The sequence below is a fragment of the Sipha flava genome, unplaced genomic scaffold, assembly GCF_003268045.1.
Source record: "Sipha flava isolate LNK unplaced genomic scaffold, YSA_version1 233_pilon_pilon, whole genome shotgun sequence".
Lineage (NCBI taxonomy): Eukaryota > Metazoa > Arthropoda > Insecta > Hemiptera > Aphididae > Sipha > Sipha flava.
Genome location: NW_020272873.1, coordinates 82229 through 98381, shown reverse-complemented (window position 1 = coordinate 98381; position 16153 = coordinate 82229). Strand labels below are relative to the sequence as shown.

Genomic DNA, 16153 nt, shown 5'->3' with positions numbered 1-16153 from the left:
AAAACCCGACACTAATCTAAGAGAAAATCTCAAATTAGTTCGAAAAGTTGAAATACGATACATTGAATAAGAGATAGACATAGAATTACCTAACCTTAAATTATTGTAAGTATTGAAAAAATACTAAAGGTGTTAAAATGTGTAGAGTATTAAATAGATAAATATGTTACAAAAATTAAGCTATTGAAGGGTTGTCAAAAGAAAAAATGACTTAATTTAAACACGCATCTATAAAGTTTCTTGTAACGCAAAAATAAGTTTTTCTAAATATTCTAATTATAAATCTATGATGCGTGAGAATCGTAGAAATTTCAAGTTTGTAAATCTAGGAAAATTTGTTAATTTGTGTTGATACACGTCCCACAATATTTTTTGTTGTTAATTTTGCATTAATATAATTGAACTATAGGTATGGTATGAAATGGTATAACATGAATTTTTTATGATATTTTTTGCACATAAAGAATTTTTTTTATTTACTTATTCTTTTATTTTTTGCATATTTTTGAGTAGCTGTGAGCATGAGTTTTCATATTTGATAATATTTTTTACATAAAATTCTGGGTTTTTATCATAAAATATTGTTTTAAATTATTGATAGTTAATTATTACTCTAATTATTAATTTAACTAAAAATTATGATAAACTATTATAAACTATTGGCTTTACGTATTTTGATATTTGATAACTTTTTATGTTAAAATTCTACGCCACAGTTTCGTCGGTATTTTCGTCTTATTTAGGTCATTTAACTATATACGAGATAAATCGTAAATAAATTTAGTCTGCTTACAAAATCTCTTTCAGCTGATATATACGGTCCAGGTCTAAGAAGTACTAACATATTTTCTTCTTTTAATACCGTCAGAAAGTGCTCCAAATCTGCTTGCCCTTCGAAATTGTATACACCTGAAGTTGGTTCATGAAAACTCCATTCTACATAACTAAAAATAAATTGAAAAACATAAAAATTCTTATCAATAAAAAAAATGTCATTTAGGTACTATATTGTTAATTTTATTAAAAAAAGTTTATTCTAGTTTATACTAACTAATAGAAAGGAATCGAAGTTTATGTTTAAGTTGGAATAACTAAGGACATTAGAAAAAGAAATGTTTATAATATTTTTAAATTATTAAAAATGATATTTCTGCTGTAAATTTCTATCTGAAATCTAATTATAACAATCTTATCATAACTTAATATAACATATTGCAGTGACTAGTGCTTTTACTGCCAATACAATTATCAAGCATTGAAGTGTAATACCTAGTACATAACATATCACTACATAGTATTTATGCACATATAATACTTGATGGGGGGAGGCTATAATTAGGTCCATGGGTTATGTTCCATCTATGTCCAACCCGTTGGCTACAGGCCTGTATTCTACGAATTTTGCGATGGTTTTTTTAATGGTATTGCTGAAATTGAACTGTGCAATAATGGCGCACTGAACGATTATAGTCACTCAGAATCGTTTTTTCGAGAATGATGGATATATTGGTCTCAAACTCAAGATACCAGTTAAACAATATAGTTCATCCGTTCCTTTACAACACATAACCGTAGAGTTTCACCCGATCAAAGAGTTTTTCAAAGAATTAACAATGAAGAGAAGTAATAATATATTAAATATTTTATGAATAATATGTAAGTAATAATATAACAATGAAAATCAATAGTTTCAAATAGAGATTAAATAGTTTATATAAATACACGAAGGTTAGCAATGAACCATTGCCATAAAGTATTGAGATTAATATTAACCTTAATTTTTTATTTTGTCTTCGTTAAAAACATTACAGTAAAGCAATTAAGTGATTATAAGATAATTGTCCGTGTAAGATCGTGTTAAATATAAAAACATAAATAGTAAGTAAGTAAATTTGATGAACAGTTCGTGTTTGACCTCCGTCTGAGCAACACGTGTACCGCTTTTTATCACACCCGCATTTATAGCTTCCGATAGCAAGTAGTACGAGTCTTATACATGTAACAGGTAATAACAATTATGTTTTCTTCCACAATTATATGATATAAAACGCGCTAAATTTTTAACAATGAGCCAAACGCCCGTAGGGGACAATACGCATCCGCGTATTAACTCACAATCAAATATTCACGACAACAATATCGCGTCTCCAACCAATACCCCAAAATCCCTCAACGAAAAACTCCTAGCATACAACAAATCTACAATTAAATCAATACCCAACACACAAAATGACATGTCAAATAGCCAAAACCCACAAAAATATTCAAAAAGCGATAATCTTTAGTGATTCCCTTAGCACCCTCATGAGTATAAAAAACTCTTTTAGACCAAACGAGACTGCAAGAATAATACAGAACCAAATATATAAACTACAAAAAGAAAACACCATCGTAAAAATAATCTGGATACCAAGTCATACAAATATTACCGGAAATGAAAGAGCTGATACACTTGCCAAAGAGGCTATTGAGTCACAAAACGCAACCCCATGTCAAGTTTATTCAATAACCGACATCAAACAAATAATAAAAAAAATAATTTTCAATATCTGGCAAAACGAATGGAAAACATCTAACACCAAATTAAACGAAATTAAAAATCATATTCTCCCTTGGCCAAACAACACACTCACCAGAAAAGAAGAAGTAGTAATCAATAGGCTCAGAATAGGCCATACTAGATTAACCCACACCTACCTAATGAAGAAAGAAGACCCACCCACGTGCTTGAAATGTAAAGATCCTATGACAATTAAACACATCCTCACCGACTGCAGAAAATACGAATTACATCGTCAAAAATTCAACATAACTCACCATCTTGCTGAAAACCTCAACGTCGATACAACCAACATTCTTAAATTTCTAAGGGATACAGAACTTTATAAAACTTTATAAAAAAAAAAATTAATGTATATATTATAAATATAATGTACCTACCTATAATATGTAAATTTTGTAGCCAATGGCCCATAGTTTCCAAGGCATGTGTTATAAAAAAAAAAAAAAAATTTGATGAATAGTAAATTTAAAAATTGAAGCAAATTCAAGTTTGGTTATTATATACTGTAGCGTTAATTAGAATATAATAGTATTTCATAAATATTTCAGATGTATTTATTTCATGACTAGGTCATTAATCCATACGTATATAAATGTAATATATAGCTAATTTAAAAGATTTAAATTTAAAAAAAACTCGGCATTTCTCATGAAAAAAACATTTTGAGTGTAACTCTTTTTGAATGTAACTCAATATGAAATTAAAGCCTTTTTATATAATATTTTTCTATACAACGATTAAAATATTTTAATTATTTGTTTCAATGATAAACATGAAATAATTAAAGAGAAAATATTTATAAAATTGAATTTATCGAGCCTTAATTAATATTCATTGTGGTTATAAAATCTTATATTACTAAGTTATTTTTGTTTTCTTTATAAACCAAATTTTTAGTTTTATTTTCGGGCTGCAGGATGTATAGAATATCAGATAAACTTATTTTGAAATAGGCAATGTATAGTTGTCTATGAGAGGTGCATTCTGTTTTAAAGTCCATGCAAATTAATTTTAAACTTTGACCTTGGGTCTTAATAATTGTCATTGCATAACATAATTTCACTCGAAATTGGAGACATTTAAATTGATTTTGGTAATCTGATCGTATAAAAAGAATCCATGGAACAAAAACAACATGTTTTTAATTTACGCCGGTAATAATAGTTGCCTATGTTTATGTTGTGCCTTCACCTGAAGCCTGGTTTCATTACATTGCTTAGGATGGTTAAGGTTACACAGTAAAATGCTCAACGCACTAATTTTCAGATGCAAAATGTGAGGTGGAATTCTAGGTGGATCGAGTGAGTGAAAAAACTTTAAAAGATAATGCACAGCATCATAGACTTCTAAAAAAGGGTTCACTGATTCATATTTTAATATACATATTCACTTTCAAGTATGCATCCTTAACTTTGCACCATAAGAATGAAGATTTTTAGTAGGCTTGGATTTCGGCTGCACATGTTCCGTGTGATACAGCAGACAAAGTTTGATGAAATCCCCAGCCAATAGAACTAACAATATAACTAACTGAATTCCACCGATAAGTTATAAGTCAATTTTAATTTATAATATTCGGAAGTATTTTATCTAAAGCTTCGATATATTTTTTGTGGGCCATAGTGCACTCTGCACTCAACTCATATGATAATTTTGGCTTTTAGAAATACTTCTTCTACGTTACTTTGTTTTGATTATATTACACAGAGTAATTTAAAATCAATTAAAATTTAATAACCGCTTTTAACCCCTTTAAGGATTGAATAATGAATAATGGGGTAAGAGATATTTCATTCAAAATATATATGCTAAATTTCAAATAAATTCCACCAACAAATAACGTTTTCCATTATACCCATTTTAAACCTTTAAATGCCATTAAGGGTTTAATTTCACTAACCCGATAATAGCGGATATTTTCTATTTATATGATACATATCTACCAAATTTCAATTTCATAGATAAACTATTTTTCAATATTTCGTGTTTAATCGAAAATACCACTCTTTTATAAATATACATCTTAATATCAATGTAAAACCTATCATAATATTTTCACGCAAAATCATTCTTATAAAAATATTATAATATCAATATTTTTTGTTTCGAGAGCCAAGAGAACGTCACAAGACGTAATTTATAATACGACGTGTTCGGTATTTTATAATCCGTAAACCGTTCAGTCTAGGCTCGCATATGGTATGGACGCATATGGTAATTACTTCAGTACGAATAATTGAAAAATAAATAAATAAATAAATAAATCGTTTGAGATTTAACAGAACACTAAACACATTGAATATTTAAATTGTTTTATTTTTGATCGATTCTAAACATTTAATACATTTATAAAATTTTATAAAGTACTATACATTTAGAATTTTAAAAAAAATTAAAATTTTTTTTTTCCTCAATTTTTTTCTAAGAAAAATGTCAACTACTATCGTGCTGTGTAATTCGTACACATAATGTATGATTCGTGGGAAAATGTCTTTAAAGACGGATTTACAAGTAGTCGTGAAATGGGCGAGAATACTACTCGTTTTGCGCATGCTCACGACTTGCTCGTGATTAAACCGGTTGTGCTCACTACGTCATGTTGGAGTAATCGCGGCTTATCTGGTTTTAGTTGTTTCCGACTTCCGCTACAATGACTGTCAGTTCAGACTTGGGAGTGATAACGACCAGCTGGTCTAGTAGTAGTGCTCTCGACTATTTCACGGCTACATGTGAATCCGGCTTAATAACAGTTTAAGTATCAAGAAGGGAAGTGGGAATCCTCTGCGTGAATGGTGTTGTGTAGGCACGTTGAACGATTCGCTACGTCAAGAAGACGTTTCAATGTATTAATATTCAGCACTTAATAAGCGACGAAAATTTTTCGCGTTGACCGAGTAATGTTTCCTTTTCATTGCCTCTTCTCTAGGCTCACTCGAAATCACCATCAAGTTAAATGCAAATATTAATGATAACTTAAAAATTTCATAGTATACCAATGTTATACATTTGCAATTTTTTCATGATGAAGTGCAAAGCATAACCATAATTTTTTATGTTCGATGAAATTCATAATGAACAGTGATATAATATAATGAATGGGGCAAATTCCTAGTATTTTCGTGGCATAAGCAATTTCTTGATATTATTCGTTGAACGTATAATGTAAAATTCCCTATTACACAATTAACTTGAAAATTACATTGATCCTTAAAACGACTATGTTGTTAAAGATCAATGTAATTTTCAAGTCAGTCTTATAATAGGAAATTATGTTAAACGTTCAACGAATAATATCACGAAATTGCCTGTGCCACGAAAATACCTTACTTCTTTCAATTTTTTCAAAACGGCTTTTTAACATACAAAAAATATTGATTTTTCCCTGAACTGATCAACGCAATGTTTTTATCTAGTGATAATTAATTCTACTATACGCGACTTTTTCATCGAGAAAATTTAATAACAATATTGTAAGGCCAAATGATGGATGAATAAAAATTGAAATAATATAACAAAATATAGTTTTCCCTGTCCTGTATAATTACTATGTATCATGGAAAAGATATTTGTTTTCGCCAGAATCGCTAAATTAAATTTATTGTTTACGTGTAAGACCACGTATACACTAAAGTACGCACAGACCGAGTGTGTGTGCTCATGTCATGCGTTCTACAAATTTATCTGGTGCAGACGGTATGTCTAGCACGCGCGAACGTTTGCGTCGCACAACGAACGCGATCCGACCGATTCGTTTTACCGATTTGATTCGGCACACGTTTGCGATGCGGTGCAAAGGTTCGCGTATGCTCGACATACCGTCCACACTGGATGAATTTGTAGAACGCACGACAAGAGCACACACGATCAGACCGATCGGTCTGTGTATGCTCTAGGGTGGACGTGGTCTTACACGTAAACAATTAATTAAATTTAGCGATTCTGGCGAAAACAAACATCTATTCCATGTTACATAGTGGTTATACAGGAAAGGGAAAACAAGATTTTGTTATAATATTTCACTTTTTATTCTTTCATCATTTGCACCTACAATACTGCTAATAAATCATCTCAATGTTTAGTGGCTAAGAATGTTCAAGTGCAGAATAACGGGTAAATAATACAAAAAAATATCATCATGAAATAGCGAATTATTCAAAGTACCTACACTACACTTACAGGTATCATGGCAATCGGTTGATTTCACACTGTTTCCGAGGTGGACGATTAGTTACATGATACTTGGATTGGATGTGATCGTATTTCGTTGTCTTTTTCAGCGGTTTTTCTTCAACTTTTGGCCGTACGTGTCTTGGTTTAATCATGGTCGCGTTCTCCTTTATAAAGTTTCTTCCATTCGTTTTTTTTTTAAACGAATTTAAGTATGCATTCTTCTTTTTGGTCCATATATCTTGGTACTCCATGGACATCAAATAAAACATATCCGGCTTTTCACATTTTTTCTGGAGAACCATGAAAGCTGGTACTTCGGGGTAATCGGAAGATACCAAATTGTCTTGCGGTTTCAACAAAACAGTTCGTTCATATTTGACTTTCTGGACATACGCCATTATTATTGCTAATAAAAGTGATTTAAAAAAAGGTTGAGGAAAAAATAAAATCCGTGTGGAAGATAAAAATCGGAAATTAACTAATGAAAATTTAATATTATCGCGTTAAGAAATATTGTTTGATATCGCTTTGGCAACTTGAATTACAATTGCTATGCAACGAAAAGAAAAATAATGGAAGAAAAAATTATTTTACATAATAATAATATATATATTTAATATATTCAATTTTGGTAGTAGTTTCTAAATCACGTCACGATGGTTAAATTACTAAATGGATTACTTTTCTAATCTAAGCTATTAAGTTTTTTTTTTAACTTTTTTTCCTTTACTTAGAACTAAGTCATCAATCAAAAATATATTATATTTAAACAATTATAAATCTAATTACGCAGCATTTTCTTCTATAACTAGAATGATTTCCATCGCCCACAATGAACAAATTTGTTTTTTTTTAGTTATAATTTTAATTTTGTTATTCTTTCAACATTTATATCAAATTTATTTTTGTAACTATGAATTTAGACATATTGTTATTTTTCAGAAAATATTTTCTATATTATATTTATATTATGTATAATTTTATTAAGTCATAATTTAAGCCCAAAATATGTTCTCTAAAAAGAAAATATCTAAAAAAAAACCATTAGTCAAATAAAATGTCGATTTTTCTTCGTAGTCTTATATAAATAAATTAAAAGTAAAAGCCTTAAATGTCGAGCACCACTGTTGATATAGTAGCCTTTCGCAATACGATTCATGTAGTCTTTGGTTATCTTGTAATGATATTCTTCATTCAAGATTGTTACATTTTTAGAAGTTATAAATAGCGATATAGCGATAGCGAATAGTTATCTATCGTCATGCGTACAAAAAACACAAATTAAATAATAATATCCAAACCTACTACAGGACAGTGATCGCGCACTGAACAACTTTAGTTATAGTGGTGTCTTGAAACAAAAACTAAATACTTATAACATTAGAATTTTGTACGCATCATAATTAATAATTCTATTGTTTTATTATTAATTCTATGAAATGAAATTAAAAAAGGTTATAAATATTTTTTTAATTTAAATTAATTAAGAAAATTCATTACTCAAACACTGTATTTAATAATTGGTCTATCTTAGAATTTGTGGTTTGGAATTCCTCCCAGTCTAGTCAAATTGAAAAGCTTGATAAACTTCAAAAACATTTCATGCATATATTTGAATATAAAATGGACTTTTTAAATTTATCTTCTTCAGATATGGCTACTCGTATTGATTTTGTTACATTAGCTTCTCGTTGTAAATATTGTGTTTATATATAAATTAATAAATAGTACGATAGATTGTCCTCAGTTCTTATTACAAATTGGTTTTAAAGTCTCTGCATTTAATTCTAGGAATGTATTAAGTTTTTATATTCCTTCAGAACACGTAAATACATAACTAGCAGACCAATATACCACTTACCTAAGTATATTTAATAAAATTGTTGATTTTGACTTAAATTTTGATCCTATATGACAATTAAAATTACATGTGTTAAGTTAATTGTAGCATGTAAGTATAGCTATTATCATACTGAAGTATTATATATCTGCACTTAACCCCTTGCATGTGTTAATAAATAAGTGTATAAAAACTACACTAAACTATTCGTAAAAGATCATCTGAGCTACTTATTTGTTTGTAATTTGAATCTGATAGACATTAGACATTTATTTCAAAAAATTAATATTATGTTTATGTTCTTCACTTAATATTTGCTTGTGTGGAATGTGGAATGAATTTGTTAGTTTTAAGTTAAATTAATTTAATTATTTTCGGCTCTCGTACATCGCAAACGTTTTATATTACATTTTTATTAAACTATGTTTAAACTCCAAAAGTCCATCTGACAAAATACAAAAAAAAAGGGCGATTTTAATGAAAATTTATAAAAAAAGAATACGAGTTTTTTAAAATTTGTATAAAACTAGGAATTATCGACATAAATGAATGCATCAAATATGGAATAATAGTTTTGGTCCGGTATTTTTTATTTTGAAATTTGGTATCTCTAATTATGACGCATTTAATATTTCATGATTTGTAGATTTCACAATCCAACTCGTATATGATAAGACAAATTACTAGTATGCTAATAATTGAAAATTATTGTTTCAGAAATCGAAATACAATCAAGACACCGACGACGTTAAATATTTAAATTTTTAAACCATCGGATCTATTTTTAATAATTCATTAATAAAATATGTGTATGATACCATTATAAACGTATAAAATATTATTATAATTACGTTTGAATTTCAAAACAGTTTTTTTTTACGAATATGTTTCAATTATTTCAAGGAAATATTTGCATGAGTATTTTTAAATTGTAAAGGACAATAACTTCAGGCCTCTACCTATGACATAAAATATGAGCGAACTCAGGAAAACATTTCAGAGGGGATGGGTATTGAAAAAATGTAATATGCTGATAAATAACATGTTTTATTATATACTCATTATATACTCGTATTATATATGTTAATATATTTTATTTGAAGTCTCACAGGAAATTTTGATTAAGAAAATTCACACAACTCGTTTACAAATTAAAATACCATAAAAAATCAACAATCAAATAACAGATTATGTTTGATAATAGGTCAGTTTAGTCCAATGGGGGTTCGTAAGGTTCACACAAAAAGGTGCACAAAAAAATTGTAAGATACGTATGTAGAAGAGAAAAAAATATCAATTTTTTTATAGGTATAGGCAGTACCGCAAGTACACTAATTTGGGCCCATGTGTAAATAAAATGAATGCCCCCCCCGTGCCTGAACTCTGCAAATGAATCCTACCTTTAATCAATTGTAACCAAACTATTTTGAATTTCAATTATATAGGCCGCAAATGAAAAATTGATGTACGACAATGTGAATGTACAAAACTAAATCTATCAATTATTGTTCAATCTCCATTAATAATTATTGTTATAAAATGGTTTTATTTTTTTGCTGTTTACATATTTTTCAAATATAATTATTGGGTCCCTCTTATAGGCCGGGGCCATGGGCCCATGTGTTTGACTAGGTTATTGCGGCTCTGGGTATAGGCACATACAACGTACTTATCAACATTACATTTTCTTAATATATCTAAGCTCTCCGTCATGATAAAATGAAAAAAATAAATTAATTGAAACATAAAAACAATATTGTTTCCACGATCGACGCAACACATGGAACGATAAAAGTAATATAATAATATGTAAAATAATAATAAGTCCGATGTACACATTGATTGTGCTCCAAATGACCATGTTTTAGTAACCGACATGTCTACGCATGTATGTAATTTTTGTATGTTTACCCGAAGCACAACGAATTTGTGCTCTGCTAATTATTTAATCATCAATATATACTCTTCTCAACACGAAAAGCTACAAAAACTTTTTTTTTTTTTTAACAAATAATTTTGTTGATTACAGACTATGTGAATTATAAGTTATCATACACATTAGTCTGTAAATAAATCAAATTGATAACCAATTATAATTTACTAATTATTTACTAAATAATTTAATAATTTTTTGTACAATATTTTGGGTGGTTCATCTGCTCCTGTGCACCATAGCACAAACCACCACTAGTTTAATCTAATATTGAAGCTATAGCAGCATAACATTTTAACTATTGAACAAATTTCCTACTAATACTAATATTTATAATCAATAGTAATACGTTTGTAAAGTTAAGACAACACACGCGGGTGTGACGTACTCTAAAAAACTTATAAGTACCTTTGTATTGCTGGTATATTTGTTATATTATATCTGAGTCCAAAGATTATGGAATGTAACATTGGATTTGATTTATTTTAGAAATTATAAAAGTTTATTCGATTACAATTATGTCAATGTGTTTTTACAGTTAAGTAAATAAAAAAAATAATAATTTGATTATTCCTGATTTTTCATCAGTTTTTTTCAATGATTTATCAGATTTAAAGAAGGACATCCTACAAGTATTAACTAGATAATATTTGCTATTAGAAAAAAAAAATGAATATTCGGAAAATTTTTATGGTCGATATTTTATTATTAGAGCAAAAAACGCATCACGGTAAGACCAGTAGAGTCATATAGAGTAACCCTACACGTAAAAATTTATGGAGTTAAATGTAGAATTCACACTGCTTACAATTACGTCGGTCATTTCAGATAGTCCGGAAATCTTAATAGAATGATTGATAACAATAAAAAATTATAACTAATCAACCGCCATGGCTCGGATTTAAAAGTACTAAAAGCACCGAAAAATGCTCTATAAAAAAATTAATCGAAAATATTCTTAGATAATACCTACAAAATTATTCTTATTAAATATATTGTATTGTTAAATCAAAGACCTAGCTGTAATTTATAAAAAAAAACTAAACTTTTACAATTTACTTACGATAAATTGTTTTGAAAAATTTGATTGACAATAATTAAACAACAAGAAAACGAATTAATTATTTATCTTTAGTTAGTATTATAAATTATTTTAATTTAAATTATAAAATTGTAAATATAATGTACGAATATGCAGCAAAATTAACAAAATTAACAAAAAATGCTAAGAAATTGTGCTTGAAATGAAAAAAATATTAAATAATGCAACATAAATCTTTCAATATTGAGAATTATACATTACAAAAAAACCAATCATGTACTCGGAAAGCATTATCTAAGATCGCACAAAAAAAAAAAAAAAATCTTAATTGATGATCACAATGTACACAGTGACAGGTTATTATTATTGCACAATATGCTATTACGCCACTTTGTCCGTATTGTAACAACCATATTGGGAAAATTTTATTTTTTTTCCCTTTTGATTCTTCCATTTCTTACCAAAGAATTATAAAGATAATTGTATCTAAAAAGATTGATTGATAATCGAACGTACATTTTCTTGAAATAATATTTCATTTTGATGAATGAAAAAATAAAAATAAAAATAAAAATTTGTTAAATTCGATGTAGGGGTTTACAAGCGTCTGGACTGTTGCAGGATAGCATTTGCTCACGGTGTCGTTGCGTGCGCATAAGTGTCACTCGACGAGTGTGATTGTATTTTTCCAACTTGTGTACTTGTAACCAGGGCCGACGAGAACTTCTGAGGACCTGGGGTTGATCGGCTCTGGGCCCTTGCCTTTGCAATTATTTGACCAAGACGCACCAAGACCACTTATACATGCTTTGGCACAACAAAAATATTGTATACAAGGCCGAAACGACGGGTTCACTCAGACGTATGGGCCCCGAAGCTCTAGCCCTCCCTGCTCCACCCTCTCGCCGGTCCTGCTTGTAACCGACCATCACAGATCACGAAATGATCTGTCCAGCCAGAGGCGTAGCTACGTAGGAAAGGCACTCGGTGCAGTAAGTACACTCGCTAATATTAATCTTTTAGAAAAATTCATAGTACACACATCTAATAGTTTTTTTTTTTTTTTTTAATGTAAATACTTGTTATGACACGTTAAATAAAAATAATTAACGGACGATCACCAGATATACCTAGTGAAAAGGGAATCCAATTTATTACTCTAAATGAATGTATTGCATGTCGCGCGTATTATTATTCTATATTATTGTTGATCGTATGCAACTGGAATTACCACGTACGATTTGCGAATTTACTGTTATACGCATCGACATTGTCAATTGTTTTAAGGAATTATAGCCTTAGAAATATCTAAGAACACTGTTGGCTTCCTATGCTCTAGGACCCCGGGACACTGCACCGTTTTGCTTCGTGATCGTTGCGCCACTGTGTCTAGCAGTATTGCTCGTGATATTACAAATCACATTTCCGTACGCATGCCGTAAAAAACACCTTAGAGTGCGTTCTGTCGGACCTCCTCATGCATTTCACTATTAATTAATGCGACGCAAGCCGTGATTTTCCGTCCCTGTGTATCCACACGCGCAATATAGGGATTTACTAAATCCCTATAAATTCTATATATCCTAAATATCTAAATCCGATTTAGACGTTTTATATTTCTAAAGAAATATAACAAAAACACAGCAAATTTTTTTTTTCTTTTGAAAAATAAAACTTTGTCCGTTCTGATTTAGATAGAAGGTTGTATCCAAATTGCAGTAAAAAAAAAAAAAAAAAATGTCCGAATTTCATGGCAATTCTTAGAGAGGTCGGTCCGAATTGAATGCCACGTCTTAGAGAGGCCTATCCGAATTGTATTCCACGTCTTAGAGGAGTATGCCGTATACCTACAAAGGTATTTACCATGCACTTATGTGCACAACTTAAACTTTGTTTTGACTTAAATTCTTTATGATATGGCTTAGTGATAAACTAATTAGTTTCTAAATTGAAATATTTTTATACCCGAGTAAACATTTCCATAAATCCATATTTACATTTTATTTTATTATTATAAACTATTGAACTATCATCTTTATTAATATTATTATTTTATATTGTCGAAAGAACTCCATCAAATTTTAATAATATTATTTATTTGAAATGCCATGTAAAAATGTAAAATACATTCACATGATTACCCGTAACTACAATCGTTTTATACGTTTTATTACAATGTTTAGTTGGATATAAAAATATTTCAATCTAGATACTAATCAATTTCTATTTATCCGTTTTTTAACATTTTTTAGAAAAGTCAAAAATAAAGATTAAGTTGTACACATTAGTGCATGATAAACAAACTTGGGGGTACACGGCATGCAATTCGGACAGACCGCTCTAAGATGTGGCATGCGATTCGGACATTCCAATTTATGTTTATTTTTTTAGCATGCAATTCCGATACACCTGGATGGAATTGTACAAAAAATTCAAACATTTTGTTGAAATTCTGATCCAGATGCTTCGAAGCTCTATCATTACGCGTTTCTCTTGTGCATTGCGATTGTAGATTTTCATATAGATTTTGAACGAAACAAAATTTAGATAAAAATTAATTCTTTGACTATAAAAATGAACACGCACGTACGCTACGTGCGTCAACGATCGATACCGAACAGTATACAACGGATCAATGATCACGAAAATCAAATCGTTGGCACTCTAATCGTGAAATCCCGAAGACCGTTTGTCTGTCGGTTGCGCGTTCAAAACTTTGCGTTCGAAGCGCGTTCAGCGAAAAGGAAATAGAACAAACTAACTTTCGGTCGATACGTGCAAGAGGGGGGGCGAAAAATTTTTGAGGATCAACGTAAAATAAAAAATATTTAATTATAATTTTTCTTTTATGGCTGTATAACTATAAAACATATTATTTCGTTCTTAAATACCACGAAAAAGCCGCAGTCTACTAGCGCTGCAAGTTACAAGGCGATAAGAATTAAGAACTTGTTCTAGCGGATTGTATTTTGTCACATTTGGTAATTTTTTAAATTTACGCGTGAGGTACAATTAACAATCGTAAAATATAAACATAAATAATAATGTGCTATTTAAAATTTACATAACAGGATGTTAGTAATTTGTAAATGTATTGCTCTTGCACGGTACACTGCTATCCAACCTGTTAATACGCTACTGACTGTAGTGCGGTGTATATGATTTTCAATTGTAATTTTTTTAAGGGCGGCTTACTTTGATTGGCCCCAGGGCGACCGCATAGCTTAATGCGGCACTGCGTGTGACACATACCTGACCGTCGGGGACACGGGTTCGAGACCGCGGGCAATCGGTCGGAAGAATTGCGCGTGTTTTTTTTAGATCTCGTGTCGAGAAACGTCTGTTTGTTTGTCCGTTCGCCGCAGAACGGTTCAAACCGGTCGGGAAACCGCTGCGCCCACTACCGGTAACCGCATCATATCCACACTTTCCATTACTATTACCGTCCAGTGCGTTACGTAACCGACGCATCGTCTGTTCGACCGTTTTTTTACCTGTGCGTTACGTAACCCGGCCATCGTACCGCTCGTCGTTTCGTCCGGGCAGTGACGTACAGTCAGTTTTGCTCTGGGGGGGGGGGGTTAACAAAAATAATCTTTATCATTTTTCGTTGCACAGATAAATAACTGCTATAAATAGATATTATTTTATACAACTTTTTTACCAGTTTACAGTTTACTTTTACGTTACGGTAAATTAATAGCTAATGGAATATAAAAAGAGCATAGTTAACAAAACTTTTCAAACGCCCATCAATATAATCATTTAATTATTATAATATTTGTTGTATATTTTAAGTTCAAAGCATAATAATAAAACTACGAATATATTACATGTCATCAATAATAAAACAATTTTATTTTTTTTTTTGGCCCTGGGAGGGGTTTGAACCCGGAACCACCCCCTCCTTTCTCGTATGTATACCACTGCGTCCGGGAACGTGATTTTGGGTGTGGGGGGTAGCAATCCTCTCCCCCCAAAGATTGTGTGGTTGTGACTGCGAACAGTACTCTGTATACCACCTTGTAACCACGTTATTCGTATCGCGAATATTTTCGGAGAATATTAATCTCCTCTCCTCCTCTCGGATCCCACCCACAACAGTAAAGCGTTGTGATTGTTTTTTTACTTCGTACCGTTTACGTGTTTCCAGTCTGGTCGACTCCGTTCGAATTTACCGTATCGTTTGGTATTAACACCGGCTCTATTGGATTTTCGCGTTCAGCGTCACCAACATTACGGCGGCAATCATGAACCGAAGCGAATCGTTTACTTTCGCAAATATGAACGTGTGAAAATAGGAAATATTACGGGAAGTGTCGATACTTTTTAAATGCTCTTTACGTGATTTAACTCCGTGCGGATTTGAAATCGTTCATCCGACGATCGATGATTAAATTTTTTTTTTATTTTACATTACTCGAACTGGAAATAATATTTCAATAAACGTTGCGCAATCGGTTTAATTCTTCGAAAATTGGATACTCACTGTCCGGTTCGTAATTACAATAAAGAGATTACAGTGTTTGATTAATAATTGTGACACATGAATATTAATATGATAAAATCGTATTTATTATTGTAATTGTTCATAACTAATCATTA

General features: G+C 30.5%; 1 protein-coding gene across 1 annotated transcript in view; it reads right to left on the bottom strand.

Annotated features, from left to right (window-relative positions):
- The window catches only part of LOC112683728 (beta-galactosidase-like), a gene marked incomplete in the record, with an annotated part of 44229 nt that overhangs the window by 13681 nt on the left and 14395 nt on the right, over positions 1 to 16153 (bottom strand). Inside the window, 1 exon segment of the mRNA XM_025554884.1 lies at positions 794 to 944. Within this exon segment, the coding sequence (XP_025410669.1) occupies positions 794 to 944 (151 nt within the window).